The sequence below is a fragment of the Penicillium odoratum genome (assembly GCF_028828045.1).
Source record: "Penicillium odoratum strain IBT 22623 chromosome Unknown utg000005l_segment0_segment0, whole genome shotgun sequence".
NCBI classification, from domain to species: Eukaryota; Fungi; Ascomycota; class Eurotiomycetes; order Eurotiales; family Aspergillaceae; genus Penicillium; species Penicillium odoratum.
The window spans coordinates 4,052,507-4,066,961 of record NW_026643147.1 but is presented as its reverse complement, the minus strand read 5'-3'; the positions used below and the strand labels follow the sequence as shown (position 1 = coordinate 4,066,961).

The following is a 14,455-nucleotide window of genomic DNA, read 5'->3' as shown; positions in this document are numbered from 1 at the left end:
TTCCTAATCGGGAAGGACCGGGCCGGTTCCATATGATTGGTCGGAGTTTATCGTGCTCGGAGAATTCCTTTCCAATCTACTAAGGATATTAAGATTCGCCTCCTATCTTGCACACGGAATATTCCCGAGATAGTACCGATAATCGATTTGGTCATGTTCTGGGTGTCGGGACGGATTCGGAGGCCAGGGCAGGGGTAAGATAAGATAGACCTGGAGTTGTAAGTCAATCATGTAATGGAAACTATCCAAGGTTGGAAAGGGTCTAATGAGATGGCTATGTCTGGTATTACTCAGGAATGTGCAAGTTCGATTTGAATAGCTTCATTGTATAATATATAAAGATATTCAAGATTGCGCTAAGCTAATTGACATTGAGTGCTCTTCTCATGACCATAAAATATTGAGTCTTTGAAGTCCCCGTTTCGGTTCCGGTTCAGGCTCCGGGTTATTCTGGTACTGCTCAATAAACGGCCTAATAGGAATCTCCGCCAGCGGGATGATCTTAGTCTTCATCCAGAACTTATAGGAAAAGTAGACAATCACGATGAAGGGCAGATTGAAGTAGCAGGAGATAAACGTCTCGGTACTCCAGCGCCCCTTCATGAAAGTAGTATACCCTCCAGTGAAGAAAAGAAGAATGAAAACGACCAAAGAGACCCAGGTAGTATAAGGCTGGAAAGGGGCTGCCCATGGAAGTTCCCTGTGGCGATCAATGCCCTGTTTCTTGCACCCGTAGAGGAATCGCAGATAAACGACGAGAATGCAAACCCAGTTCACAATTGTCGAGATGGAGACAAGATCCTGGAGCCAGGTGAACACCGTGCTGGCGGAGCTTGATAATGTCATGTATCCCAGGGCCATGAAGACGGCGTAGAGGGAGACCGCGACGTAGGGAATCGTAAATCGATTGATGCGCTTGAAGATTGCAGGCGCGTGGCCTTGCTTTGCCATGCCGTAAAGGATACGGGAACCGCCGAGCATGTTGGAATTACCCGAGGACCAGGCGGAGGTGAGGACGATGGCATTGATGATCGAGGGGATGACTTTGATTCCTGCACTGCGCGCGGCAATGACGAAAGGTGACTCGGAGGCTGTGCCGGTGGAATCCAGGAGGCTTGGATCGGTGGAAGATACGACAAGACCGACCATAAAGATCGTGACGACGTAAAAGAGTATGATTCGGATGAAGATACGGCGGGCCGCCATGGGGATTGCTCGTCGGGGGTTCATAGTCTCGGCAGCAGCGACAGTAATGTTCTCAATGCCCGAGTATGCGTAGAGAGCATTATTGAATACTGTCCAGAAACCCAGGAATCGACCTAGGGATCCCCCGATTCCTAGATACTGAACAAATGGACCATAAGGGCTCTTCCAGTATTCGAAACCAATAGCCTTGTGATTGGGCGCCCCTCCACATGTTATCACCAAAGCCATGATGTTGATTCCGATGATCAGCATAATTTTGAGAATGGAGAATCCAAACTCCAGCTCGCCATATACGCGCACAAATAGGAGAGCGGTGATAATCATCAACACGCCAAAGATGGTGACCCAGATGGCAGGGCTAATAGTAATCCAGAACTCGACAATCACGGCAGCGGCGACCAGCTCGGCGGGGATGGAGACAATGTAAGAGTAGACTTGGTTCCAGCCATTAGCAAAGGCCAGAGCAGGATCACAAAAGATCTCGGCGTAACGAATGACACCACCATTGAGAGGCACGAGGGCACCCATTTCACCGACTCCAAAGACAACACTCGACACCATTAAACCAATGATGGAGTATCCGAGAAACGCACCCAGAGGTCCAGCCTCTGCGATAGCTCGGCCAGAACTGAGAAAAAGACCAGTTCCAACCGTGCCTGCGAGGGCAATCATCTGAATATGTCGCTGATGAAGACCCTGTTTGAAGACGGTGATCTCCTCCAGTTGTCCCGCAGCATTCTCCACATCCCCCTCTTTCTGCATTTCGGCGTAGACATATTTCTTTTCTGTTGTAGTGATATCCATTCTGTCAGGTAAGTCTTCAGAGGACATCTGAGACGCAAGACAGAAACAGAATTTTTCAAGCAATCCATCCGAAAGCTTCTTATCCCATTTTTTTGTACTTTTGACTTTTCATGCATGTCGTCTTTAGACCCCGTCGGGCACCAATCATCGTGGAGCCCAGCTATCGCGGATAGTTTAGCAATTGGCAAGCTCTCGTTGGTGGAGACGACCGGATCTATACCGGCAATTTGATAAGGAAGTAGAAAGCAGTACATGATAAATGCATTGACCCTGCACCCCTGGTATGTATTATGCGGGGGAGGTTAATCAGTGGGTCTTGGAGAGCTTGTTATCAACATCTGAATCGGGATATGCCGGTCCGGCGGTGACAATTGATAAGGTCGCCGGTAACCGCACTGACCACGATCTGATAAAGTCGGTCAAGCTTATAAAATAGTGAAGCTTCATTTTCCACATTGCTTTTTATTGTCTCAAGTTCAACCCTTTGCTTCTTCAAACACTTCCACAGCTATGACTCAAATAAACTTGTCGAACGGCCACACCGCCAGCTCTGCCACGGCAGGAACGGAGAGATGTCTTCCAACTGTCACTCCTGGGGAAACATTTTGGCAAAATGAGAAACATGAGCTTCATGATCATCGATCAACAGACCAATTACCTGAGCACAGTGATATCGTGATCATTGGTGCCGGGTACGCTGGCGTTGGTACTGCCTATCATCTCGTGAAAGATTATGATGCAAAGTCCGTCACGATCTTAGAGGCTCGGGGTGCTTGCTCTGGTGCAACAGGTCGGAATGGTGGTCACTGCAGACCTGATCTTTACGGCCACATCCCTACCTATATGGACCGAGCAGGACCTCAAGCCGGTGCTGAGATCGCTCAGTTCGAAATCGCCAATCTGCGAGCCCTGAAGAAAATCATCAGAGAAGAGAAGATCGATTGTGATTTCACTTTGACTCGTTCAACAGATGTCTGGTGTAACGAGGAGTCTGCGAAGAAAGCCAAGGCGGTCTACGACCGGATGGTGGCCGAGAAGTTCGATTACATGAATGATGTCATTTTCTACACTGGAGACCAAAGTGAAGGAGTAAGAAAGACCCTCTAGGAATATTATTTTCTTGCTCTCAAGCTGACATTTTTGAAATAGATATCCGGTGTCAAGGGTGCAAAGGCATGTGCAAGCTTCACAGCCGGTACAATGTGGCCGTATAAATTTATTATGCATCTCGTCCAGTTGATCGTCACAGCTGGCGTGAACCTGCAAACAAATACACCAGTCACATCCGTGGAGCCAGGTCCACAAGACCAAGGTGGTTTCACTGTCACCACCTCTCGAGGAAAGATGCATGCAGGCAAGGTCGTGTATGCCAATAACGCCTACGTGTCCGGCATTCTCCCTCAGTATAAAAAGAACATTGTCCCCTGCAAAGGAATTTGCTGTCGAATCACTCTTCCCGAATCAAGAGCATCGCCCCTACTCACTAATTCATACATCAACCGAACCGAAGACAACACCCTCTCATACCTGATTCCTCGCTCAGACGGCAGCATCATTGTCGGAGGCGCCGCGGCCGTCTTCCGAAACTCTGAAGAGCAGTGGTATGACAATGTGGATGACAGCGTTCTAATTGATGTTGCAAAGGACTACTACAATGATTATATGCAACGAACATACCATGGATGGGAGGGTGCTAAGGTCGATAAGATCTGGTCTGGTGTGATGGGATACTCGTACGATTCCAACCCGCATATCGGTATTGTTCCTGGGAAGCCAGATCAGTACATTCTTGCTGGTTTCAATGGCCATGGTATGCCCGTCATTTGGTTATCCTCGAAGGGGATGGCCAAGATGATTGCTGAGGATGTTCCATTTGAGCAAACCGGTCTGCCTCGGCTGTTCCAGACCACACAGTTTCGTATTGATCGTGCGTTGAACGGGAAGGAGGAGGATGGTGATATCCTGGGAACTGGAAAGGCTGCAGCTACGAAGCCATAGATGGAGTATTATACTATGTACAAATGAAGATTTCAATTATGACGAAAGAACAACCTTGAAAGTACATCTGGATTTGAGCCATAGACATTGTTTGAGGGGGTTTTAACTGTAAGTTTTGAATTTACTCTATGGAATGGAGTAGATATGATTTTTGGATTCCAGGTAGAATGCTGATCATAATCAAATAGCATTTATCTTATCTTGGTAATTTTTTACTGAAAGAATCACCAGGTTTTCTCTGTGTATAAAACTGAACCTTCGATTCCGCGCGATTTAGCTACGCAGAGTTTAATATAGATAGAATTGTCCGAGTCTAGTGAGAATTCTCATCGTTTCCATCAGTAACACTGGTTTTTATTTTTCCTGCTTCAGGCGACGATCAGGACTAGCGCTGCTTGTGAAATCTAGTAGGCATCAGAGTAAATAAGAATGAGCGTCAACTATAAATTTTCAATCGGCTAGATCGACTACAGTATTATTGCCTACACTCGGGCTTGGGGAGTATTAAACCCGAACCCCGCAAGGTCAGACCGTTGGCGGAATTAGCCGCAATGCTTGATTCGGTTGAGTTGCGTGCCGCGCATGCTTCAACCAAGACATCAACACAGTTCCCTGCGAATTCCAATACCACTCATTTTCCATAACGATCAAAGACCTAGTAACGGTCAAATGTAAGTCATCCCCTGTCTTCATCGGTAAAATCATCATCCGCTAAAACTGACAACCTCAGCAGAACAAGGCGTGAGTCATCATGTCACAAAACACGCCCACCGAAAAGACATTCAGCGCCTACAATAAAGAACAAGGAAAAGCCTACTCTCAAGGCCGTCCTGACTACCATCCCAAATTCTACCAATATGTCACCGACATCCATGCCTCGACCGGCGGCCAATTCGACACCCTTCTCGATGTAGGAAGTGGCCCCGGAAATGCCGCTCGAGCTCTTAGTCCACACTTCGCCCATGCGATCGGTCTCGATCCATCCGAAGGAATGGTAGCAACCGCCCGCTCCTTAGCAGGCACGACAGCGACTTCGGAGCCAATCCGCTTCGAGGTATCCACAGCCGAACTCCTAGGCACTAGTCTCCCAAGCCCCATCCAGGATGGAAGTGTCGATCTCATAACGGCCGCCAATGCAGCGCACTGGTTTGATATGAGCCAATTCTGGTCCACGGCTGCCCGCGTCCTCAAGCCTGGCGGCAGTGTCATAATGTGGACTACTGGCAAGACGGGCATTGATCCTTCAGTTCCAAATGCGGATGCGATCAATTCTGCTATGGATGAGCTGGAAGAGACGTTACTGAAGCCGTTTATGGCCCCAGGAAACTTCCTGACGAGGAATCGGTATCTTGATCTTCCTTTGCCTTGGAATTTGGATCATCCTGTGACGGAGTTTGATGAGAAGGCGTTTATTCGAAAGGAGTGGGGTACGGAGAATTTCCTTGCCCATCAGCCTGAGGTGAGCTTGGATGTCATGGAGAAGGTATTTCAGACTATGAGTCCTGTTGTTCGGTGGCGGGAGGCTTATCCCGATACCGTCGGGACGGAGGATGATATTGTGAAGATCTATCGGCGGACTATCGAGCGGTTATTGCATGAGGCGGGGGTGGAGAAGGGGAAGGAGATTATCAAGGGGTCTATGCAGGCTGTAGTCTTGGTTGTTAAGAAGCGATCCTCGTAGATAAGTACTTACCTATGCACGTTTTAGATTTTATCCAGTAATTCGAATGTACTGAGGAAAAATCAATGAACCTTGTCTGGCTGTCCTTATTCAAAGCGTTCGCTTATCACCCCTCCTTTGAGTTGACAATTTTAGTTCCCATTTAGGTCCTAGATTGTTAATGAACTACTGTCCCAATTTTAGCCAATCAAAGACCACAAATCCTCTAGCGCTGTTCCAATATCGCCCGCTCATTGGCCGGCTCGGGTTATTGACGTCATATTTACTTTTTTTAGACTAACAATTTGGGCTTGCATACACCATAAATGTGATTTGGAGAGCACATCCAGAAAGAGCAGTCAGATCTCTTGGCGCTGAGACAACATACGCACAATTAGATGGACACCTTTCAAGTCAATTCATATAAAGAATGCTTGAATCTCTGGATTTTGTCGAGCTATACTCAGCAGACCACAATAATCAATATACTACGAAGTATCACGTTACCGTACCACCTCATTTCAGTGAGATATTTTCCACATACATATGCAATTAGAAGCCTTTCATTCTAATGCTGATTTCTAAGAAATGACCTCGTATAGCCTTTATGTGCTTGCTATCATAGTCGGCTGTGCCGTTGCCACTTTATGTGCTTACTCGCTCCACTACATTGCCACGAACGGATTTTCCGACGATGAGTCCCAGCTGGAAATGTCAGTCGAGCAGAGACAGTATATGAGGGATGTACGATATCGAAATGTGCTCAATCTTCAAGAAAAATGTCGTCCAAAGGGTCAACCTTGGCGTGCTATGAAGTAATGAACCTGGATTTTTGGACTAGAATGTATGTGCAATTCCCTCCCTGTGTTTCCCAAAGACAAGCTTGTAGAGTTTCCCCGCATGGGCATGTTTGTTCGCTTGCATATTGTCAATGATCAATAATTTGAGATCGAGTCTCGCTAATTATCAAGTATGCATAGATGGATTTGAATGCATATACATGTCATCGACAGCGCTTTGGTGTATTATTGTATTTATATTGGCTTCCATGCAGCGGCTACCTAAATTTCCAGAGATTGCTTCTAATTTATGATGTCGAGTGTGCATTGATCGAATTTGATGCGTTGATTCTGGAGAGGTACAAAATTAATCTTTTATTAGATCATAAAGTCATAAATCTAGAGTGTTATATTTACATCCACGTATGCCATGGGCAGATCATACCTGCTCCAACACGCTGGTATCTCGATGTGAACCCTCAGAATAATCTCCCTCCGTGGTCTGCGTAACCTCAAACGTGTGATGAATGCCGACCTCCATCTTTCCTCCACGGGGAAGACGTGGCGAGGGCTCAACAGTCAATGCTTCCTCACTGCTATTCTGGCTCGAGGCCCTTGTCCATGTGCTTCCCATTCCTCCCTGACTCTCAATATTTGTCACCAGGACCGCCAATTTGTCGGGCCGGAGCTCGCTTCTGTGTGATGCGTCCATGGATCCTAATGGTACCGCGCGTTGTCCGTTGCCACCGATACGGCGGGAGCCTGATGCTTGGGGGAATCCGGATGAGGGGTAGTTTTCGGAGCGGGACCCGAGCCAGTGGCGAAGGAGAGGACGGAGAGTTGCGAGACTGCCTGCTGTGATTCCGAGGCCGGCTTCGGTGTTGGACCAGATGGCGATTTGGTAGGTGGAGTCTGGGTCTGGTTAGTTTGTACAGGGGAGGAGGAGGTAATGGAACGTACAAAGGAAGTTAGGTTCTCCGAATGTCTTCACGAATGGGAGACGGACGATAACTGCTGACGAGGCACTGCGTTCCGTTAGCATTTTGCGCAGGGTTGTGGAGAGGGTCACATACATGCAAGCCATACTGAGAATTCCGATGACGGCCAATTTGGCATTCTTTTTCATATGCAACTTGCGCACGAGGAAGATTGGCAAGATACCAACGGTGAAATCACACATTGCGGCGAACACACTATAAATGTATGTCATGATAATGACGATGTTGATATCGATGCAGTGGCCCTCAATGCTAGGGTCCTCTTTAACGCGGTTCCAAAAGTATGACACCGGCTTGCATTGTAGAAGCATCACAAAGAAGAAAATCAACCCGCAAAGAACTGTGAGAGTCATAACGATGTAGAGAGTCCAGATGTGACTCCGCTTGACAGTGATCCGCATGAGGAAAATGCAAACAGAAATTTTGCATCCAATCGAGGCGAAACAATAAGCAACTTCGCAGAACCACCAATATTCCATAGCTGTGGCAGCATCGTCTCCGCTCAGGTGTTCGAAAAGGTATCCAGTACCATACCGAGTACCTCCGATCTCACAAGCACAGAACATGATATAGAACACCTATATGGGTTAGCTTTTGTTCGACTAAAACGATTAGAAGAGACACCTACCGCTGCAACAACCATTGCTGCATCGTCGAGACCAAAGGCCCTAACGATCCGGGCCCGCACATAGCAGCGCAGCATGACCGCGATGGTAGCGATGGGCATGAAGACGGCGGCCACCACCTGCACGCCCAACTTCCGGTTGTGTTCATCTGTCACTTCGGCCATGCTGTCAGTGAGAAGTGACAGGGATACATGCAGAAATTTGTGGGGCAAGGGATCTTTTAAACAAGATTTGACATACTCGGATAGCCGCAAACTCTGGAAAAGCGGAAACCGGGGATCAAGGTGACCCGCGTCTTCAGGGGCGGCTCTAGCGTAGTAACGGCTTGGCTAAACCGGTCCACCGGTAAAATGGCGAAAAGGGATCGGCATAGTAGCGTTGGGATGAATAACGGTCGGAAATGCAAGCCGGGAGATATTCAGTCAGGGGGGGGTGAGAACTGGCGACTCATCAGGTATAATTGGCAACAGGGATCTTGACAGGAACTACGGAGTACTCCATATAGAAGTCCAGATCCATATCGAAAAAATGATTTTACTAACAATAAGCAAACGGCCTGTCGTAGTCTGTAGTCGGATGTGGATCCGGGTCAATCACCCCAAATTGGTCACCGCCGCCATTTTACGCCTGGGAAGCGATTAGTGAAATAGTGAAAACTTGGCTGCAACCCTAAATTCTATTGGTAGAATGTTGCCTTCATGGAGTCCATGTGGAGTTTCTTAAAAGTAGGAAATTTGCCATGTCTATCCTTTGTGGATACTTTTTCCTTTTACTTTTAGAGATAAACAATGGTCTTTGTGTACTAAGATAAGGTTTCTTTTTATATTCCTAGAATTGATCTACTTACGACCCAAACACTTGAGTCTATGTTAATCTATATGAAACAAGAATACCTTGCAAGAACACTGCAGTTTAGGATGTGGCTTGCCCTAGCCCTACAGCCGAACTGGACCGTTGGATCTCCACTTAACTTCACATGCGTTGAAGAAAATAGGGGTCTGAGAAACTCCGCAAAAACTCCCTATTTGGGAAATTGCACTGTTTTTGCCAGGTGTAAGCGCTTGAATTCAGAAGCCAGTGTCTCAACTACCCAAACTTGTCATCTTAGTGCGATCTAGTGCGCCCTCCTAAAAGCCACTTGTGTTCGTCGCTAAAACTTGACGAAACTGTATTCAAATGACTTGGCTTCTTCATACTGCCTCGGTAGTTTCCCGAACCCCTAGAAATCATAGAAAAGTTCATACAACGCTAAATTTATCCTTGGGAAGGAAATCCTAAGTTCGTTCCAAGTGATCACTCAAGATTAAGGGGCCCACAGACCCCTGAAAAAAACTCATTTCATTCATCAATCCACTTTTGGCACATGGAGTGGAGTTGGTCAACTGCAACGTCAATCGTAATTATCTTATTCACGGAGCTAGGCCTAGACTCTCCGGCGTCGGCTCTGGAGTCGTGTTACTGAGAGGTTATCCACTCCACCGGATACAGGAGGTGTATACGAGCCAAGATATTTATTAAAAGTGGCTGTAGTGGCTGTCAACCTTAATGTATAGCACTCGCATTCAAAGTGAACTTTGGGAATCTGCATCATGGCCCGGTCGCAAACAGTAACAAGCAAACGATCGAGAATCCTGGATGAGTATTCTTTGCACATTCGGCAGTGAATAATCTATCCAGTTGAAGTGGAGTACAAGGTAAAATTTCGAGAAAAGCGGCAGCTACGGAGTACAATGCAGGTGGATAGAAAGGGGAGCCTGGCGTCTGCGCTAAGATGGCGGACTGAAGAATGTGAATCGTAAAAAGTACGTGTACAGATCCATATTTCCAAACGATTAAGCCAATCATCCTTCTCAATTCCATTGAGATTTTGGCACAGAAGACAACGAAAATCTTAGACGCCATTTATAATTATCGTCAATAGCCCCGCTAGATTGGGCGTTAGATCTCCACAGAAGCTACGAAGCACTAAGCTCCATAACAATTACGGGATGCTGCAGAAATACTTCCGCCACTAGATCACCCAAAAATTTTCCCTCTATGTAAAGGACATTACCTATTTGCCGAGATCATGGGGCTTTTAAAGGGGAATGGCATTTTACCCACTCAAGATATTTCTGTAAAGGCCCAGGCTGGGCTCAACCTGCTCATACGTATCCATTCGGCAAATAATTGAAGGTTTTGTTTCGCCATCAACATCCAACTAGCTTCAGGAAGATGTGGCCAAAATCAGGTATGGCAAATCATGGACCCCATTCCGGAAAATCCGATCCTGACTCCTGGTATTATCTATATTTTCTGGGCGAGAATTTACTTTTCCACTTGAGAATGCTAGTGCTGTTTCGATCTATGGGTGCGAAAAGAGAAAATTAGGCTAGTCGTAGGCTGATATAAAGACAAGGATGAATAGAAATGGCATGGGATCTACCTTACTGCTTCCATGGGCTTAAGCAGACGTTTCTGCGTCCCTAGACACAATTCTGAACGTAGTATGAAATCGACCAGTTGACAACCTCATTGTACTAATCGGGCACCGTTGTTATTCGTTATCCAAAGAAAGAACATCTGAATACATGTTCATTGGTGGGTAGCTCTACCCATGAATCTATATGACGCAAAAGAGGCAGAGGCTTCCAAATTTAACACAAGGAAGATGGCCATAGTCTCTAGGTACATATAACCCACTACTTTGCACGACGTACAATATGTAGTCAAACTCTATGCCCTTTGACTGTACTGGAATTGCCCCGGATGACGCCGTCGGCGAATTAATGAATGTGGATTTTCAACTGCACGAGAAGTGGCGTATTATAGTATAATTGCGCATTTGTGCATGGGGCTCAGTGTTATCACCAGTGGCTGGGTGGAATTATAACTTAGGAACGTCCAAATGTACTAGACGGAGTAGTGGCAATTAGTCTTCGTTTCCTATCCTGGCTAATTTCAAGTACATATAGGATGCTACTGTCCAAAGTTGAATCCTGCTGTCGCCCAGGGGAAGAAAGGTGCTACATGGATTCGTGTAAACAGAAGAAACGGACAAGATCTGTATTTTGAGAGGGATGGAGGAGGAGAGAGAGAGAGAGAGAGTAGGCGCTGGAGCAAACGGAGAGGGTCAGGTGACCCAACACTCCAACGGGCATTCTTCGGAGAGAAAACGGAGAGTCCGAAGCACACTCCATGGTCTGGGTTGTGCTTGTGCCTGTGGCGTACGTGAGTCCATGGTCTGATGGATTCTCGGGGTTAGGCTGGCTTCTCTCAATGTGGAATATTAAGCCGACAGCCAGCCACTAAAGCTTAGAGCTCTTTGTATATACACTCCTCACACCATGCCTTTATCGACACTCGGCTTCATTGATACCGTGCAGGCTCGGTACTAATTAGTACCTGATCTTCATGCTACCGCCGCTTCCTTGCAGGCCATTTGAGTTTTTCAACTTCTGTCGCTGTGCAGCTTCGACAATTCAATTGGCTTCAAATATTTTATATTGATGACAAGCCGAGCATCAAAGCGACAACGATTGACCTGATTTTATCTGACACTGGGCTTGTCTATTTATCTATGAAGAAAGGCTCACCCACGACGAGTTGAATCAATGTACTGCTATTGTCATCCAACCCATGCTTCGGCCTTGGCCTGCAGGCTGCTCCCACATTCGGAGTTAATTCAAGCAAGCCTCAACCGACAGATTGTCGGTTGGCTCTTTACCTGAGAACGGAGAGGTTCTTCATCTTGGTGAGTATCACCTATATGTGATGGTGCGACACGTCTCGTGGCGATAATGTAGAATCCAAACGTTGAGCATATACAAATCCCAAGATCGTCGATCAATTGACTTCGCTCATCCTTTTCAATATCCTTATGTTCCAATCCCATCTTTTGAGTGGTTGGAATGACATCCTTCGCGAACAAAGGACTTGCTGCCCTGTTCCTTGGCGCTGCTGTCACCGAGCCCCAACTTTGGGACAAGGTTATCGAGACTTCCCTGGGTCCTGTCAAGGGTTACAAGTACTTCAACGAGTCAACTCTCGAGACGTACTTCAACCGCTCCGAGTCCAACATCATGGGATTTCTGGGTATTCCCTTTGCTGCAACCAGAACCGTGGGAAACCTCCGCAGCCCCGCGAGTCGTGGAACGAGACGATCGATGCTACTTCCTTGGGTCATCCGTGCCCTAGCAAGGGTACAGCCAATATCAGCGAGGACTGCCTCAACCTCAACCTTTGCACCAATGCTGGTAGCGCGGATGCTAAGCTCCCTGTTATGCCCTGGAGTCAAGGTTCTGATGAGACTAGTAACGATGCTTGGTGGTAAGGTGGTGGTTTTGCCTTGAAGGATGTAATCCTGATCACCTTCAACCGCCCAAGTTCCGTGACGATGCTTTCGGCTATTAGCCCATCCTGAACTCAACGCCGAGGGCCTGAGGGCCACTGGTCATAACACCTCAGGTAACTACGGTATTCTCGACCAGCTGGAGGCTCCCAAGTGGATCAAGAAGAATATCGCCAACTTCGGTGGTGAACCCAACCCCGTCACTATTGCTGGTCAGTCCTTCGGCTCTTCACAGGTTTACCACGCCGTCGACAGTCCTCTATTCAAGGCCTACTTTCACGGTGGAATCTCCGAATCTGGTATCCGCTGGCCCCGCGATCCCATGCTGGCGGGTCTTGCCACCTCTTATAGCAACATGTCCGCTGCGCTCTTCCATGGACAGAACTATAATCCTTTCCATAATGTATCCATCATTGCTGAGATGCGCGAGAAGTCAATGGAAGGACCTTCTGAATGGTTCCCAGGACCGTGTCAATGGCACTTGGATCTCATAGATAACCGCTCTCTCCGCAGGGTACCCATTGATCTTCAAGCCAGCGCTAGACGACTACGTCCTTCCCGAGATGTACATCGAGTCCCTGTAAAAAGGTCCCGCCAACGATGCTCCCGTCATAACCGGCAACACCAAAGACGAGTCCCGGCAACACCAAAGACGAGTCCGGCGCCTCCCCCTCCACCTCATACACATTAGAAGAATACAAGAAATACTGTACCCTCAAGTACGGCGGCCTTTCAACGCGCTACTTCAAGCTCTACAGCGCACAAGACAACCAGACCCTCGCTGACCACGCCTGGAACGCCGCCGCCCGTGACATGTCGGTCATTGCTTCATGGGCCTACGGCACGGAGTGGTACAAGGCCGCCTCCTCTACACCTACTACTGGACTCACGCTCCCCCAGGTCAGAACCAGGGGGCTTTCCACCAGTCGGAGATCATGTATCCGCTCAACGCCCGGTACACCAACGCAGACACATTCCCGTTCACTGCGATCGATTTCGAGATCCAGGAGCAGATCTCCTCGTACTGAGAGCCAACTTCGCCAAGACACTTAACCCCAATCAGGGTGATTCTTATTACAGCAATGGCAAGCTGGCGCAGTGGGCACTCAAACAGCCAACGGGACCAAGGTCGTTATGCTATTGAGTAAATCCTTTGACAATTCACCCATTGCCCGATCCCAGGAGTACGTCGATTTCATCATGAAGTACTTACTCACAGCAAACCGCTTATTAAGTCACGCTTCTGCAGTCTCAAGCTTTCCCAACACTAATTCACATGTCCCTATAATGTATTAAATTGCCACCAAATATACATACGAAATGAAATAGATTCCAAATTGGAATCGAACTCTAGACTCAGGCTCATACCTAAAGACAAGCACAAACCTCACCCAGATCCGTTGTACATCGTCATGGCCCATGATTATTACATGCAGTGTCAGCCGAGCTCACCGATACCCATGTGATTCTAGTCACAGTACTGTACCACCTCGGGCAGCAATGGCGCGTATCGGCGGAGCAGTAATGCAGCCACAACCCCATTTATCTAGTTGCATGTCCACACTACGAGGATCCGCCGATCTGATCAGTATGAAGATCTGCACTCCTGAGATCACATGTAGCACATGTAGCACAACTGTCGATCCATGGTCTAGGCCTGGGTGCACGGGATTCATAGCGTATCTTAAGCAGGGTATTTGAGATCCATATGCACATGCATGTTTGTCGTACATTCATTGTACATTTGGCTGGGTTTTTCCTATTTCATGTGTCAAGGTCCCTCCTTCAAACCCTCTTTGGGGTTCTCTTCGAACTTTGGTAACCAAGTCTATTAATTACCGATTTTTTTAATTGAAACGATTTGTTTCATTAGGTGAGTTTGAACGGGTATATTCACTGGTATCTTTGCCTTCACTATTGATTGCTTCCAAAGTCAATAGCTATAAGCTTGAGTTCGTGACCTTGTACCTGCTGGTTTACTGGGGGCTATTTCCGAGTCTGCTTCTGCTTCTACCTACTTCTACATACCTTGCTGACAGAATAACTGAGAATAG

At 47.3% G+C, this 14,455-nt stretch overlaps 5 protein-coding genes across 5 annotated transcripts; 3 read left to right on the top strand and 2 right to left on the bottom strand.

Annotated features, from left to right (window-relative positions):
• Positions 1-384: 384 nt before the first annotated feature.
• N7520_007065 (aromatic amino acid and leucine permease) lies at positions 385-2,037 on the bottom strand (the record flags this gene model as incomplete). The annotated part of the gene is made up of 1 exon (XM_057140999.1): positions 385-2,037. One exon carries the CDS (start codon positions 2,035-2,037, stop codon positions 385-387), a length of 1,653 nt encoding a protein of 550 aa, XP_056995005.1.
• A 483-nt stretch (positions 2,038-2,520) lies between these two features.
• N7520_007064 (NAD(P)/FAD-dependent oxidoreductase) lies at positions 2,521-4,008 on the top strand (the record flags this gene model as incomplete). Its single annotated transcript, XM_057140998.1, has 2 exons — positions 2,521-3,099; positions 3,160-4,008. 2 exons carry the CDS (start codon positions 2,521-2,523, stop codon positions 4,006-4,008), a joined length of 1,428 nt encoding a protein of 475 aa, XP_056995004.1.
• A 751-nt stretch (positions 4,009-4,759) lies between these two features.
• N7520_007063 (class I SAM-dependent methyltransferase) lies at positions 4,760-5,689 on the top strand (the record flags this gene model as incomplete). The annotated part of the gene is made up of 1 exon (XM_057140997.1): positions 4,760-5,689. One exon carries the CDS (start codon positions 4,760-4,762, stop codon positions 5,687-5,689), a length of 930 nt encoding a protein of 309 aa, XP_056995003.1.
• A 1,197-nt stretch (positions 5,690-6,886) lies between these two features.
• N7520_007062 (uncharacterized protein) lies at positions 6,887-8,235 on the bottom strand (the record flags this gene model as incomplete). Its single annotated transcript, XM_057140996.1, has 3 exons — positions 6,887-7,365; positions 7,408-8,023; positions 8,074-8,235. 3 exons carry the CDS (start codon positions 8,233-8,235, stop codon positions 6,887-6,889), a joined length of 1,257 nt encoding a protein of 418 aa, XP_056995002.1.
• Positions 8,236-11,961: 3,726 nt separating this feature from the next.
• N7520_007061 (uncharacterized protein) lies at positions 11,962-13,429 on the top strand (the record flags this gene model as incomplete). Its single annotated transcript, XM_057140995.1, has 4 exons — positions 11,962-12,379; positions 12,464-12,966; positions 13,032-13,220; positions 13,307-13,429. 4 exons carry the CDS (start codon positions 11,962-11,964, stop codon positions 13,427-13,429), a joined length of 1,233 nt encoding a protein of 410 aa, XP_056995001.1.
• Between the last annotated feature and the right edge of the window lie 1,026 nt (positions 13,430-14,455).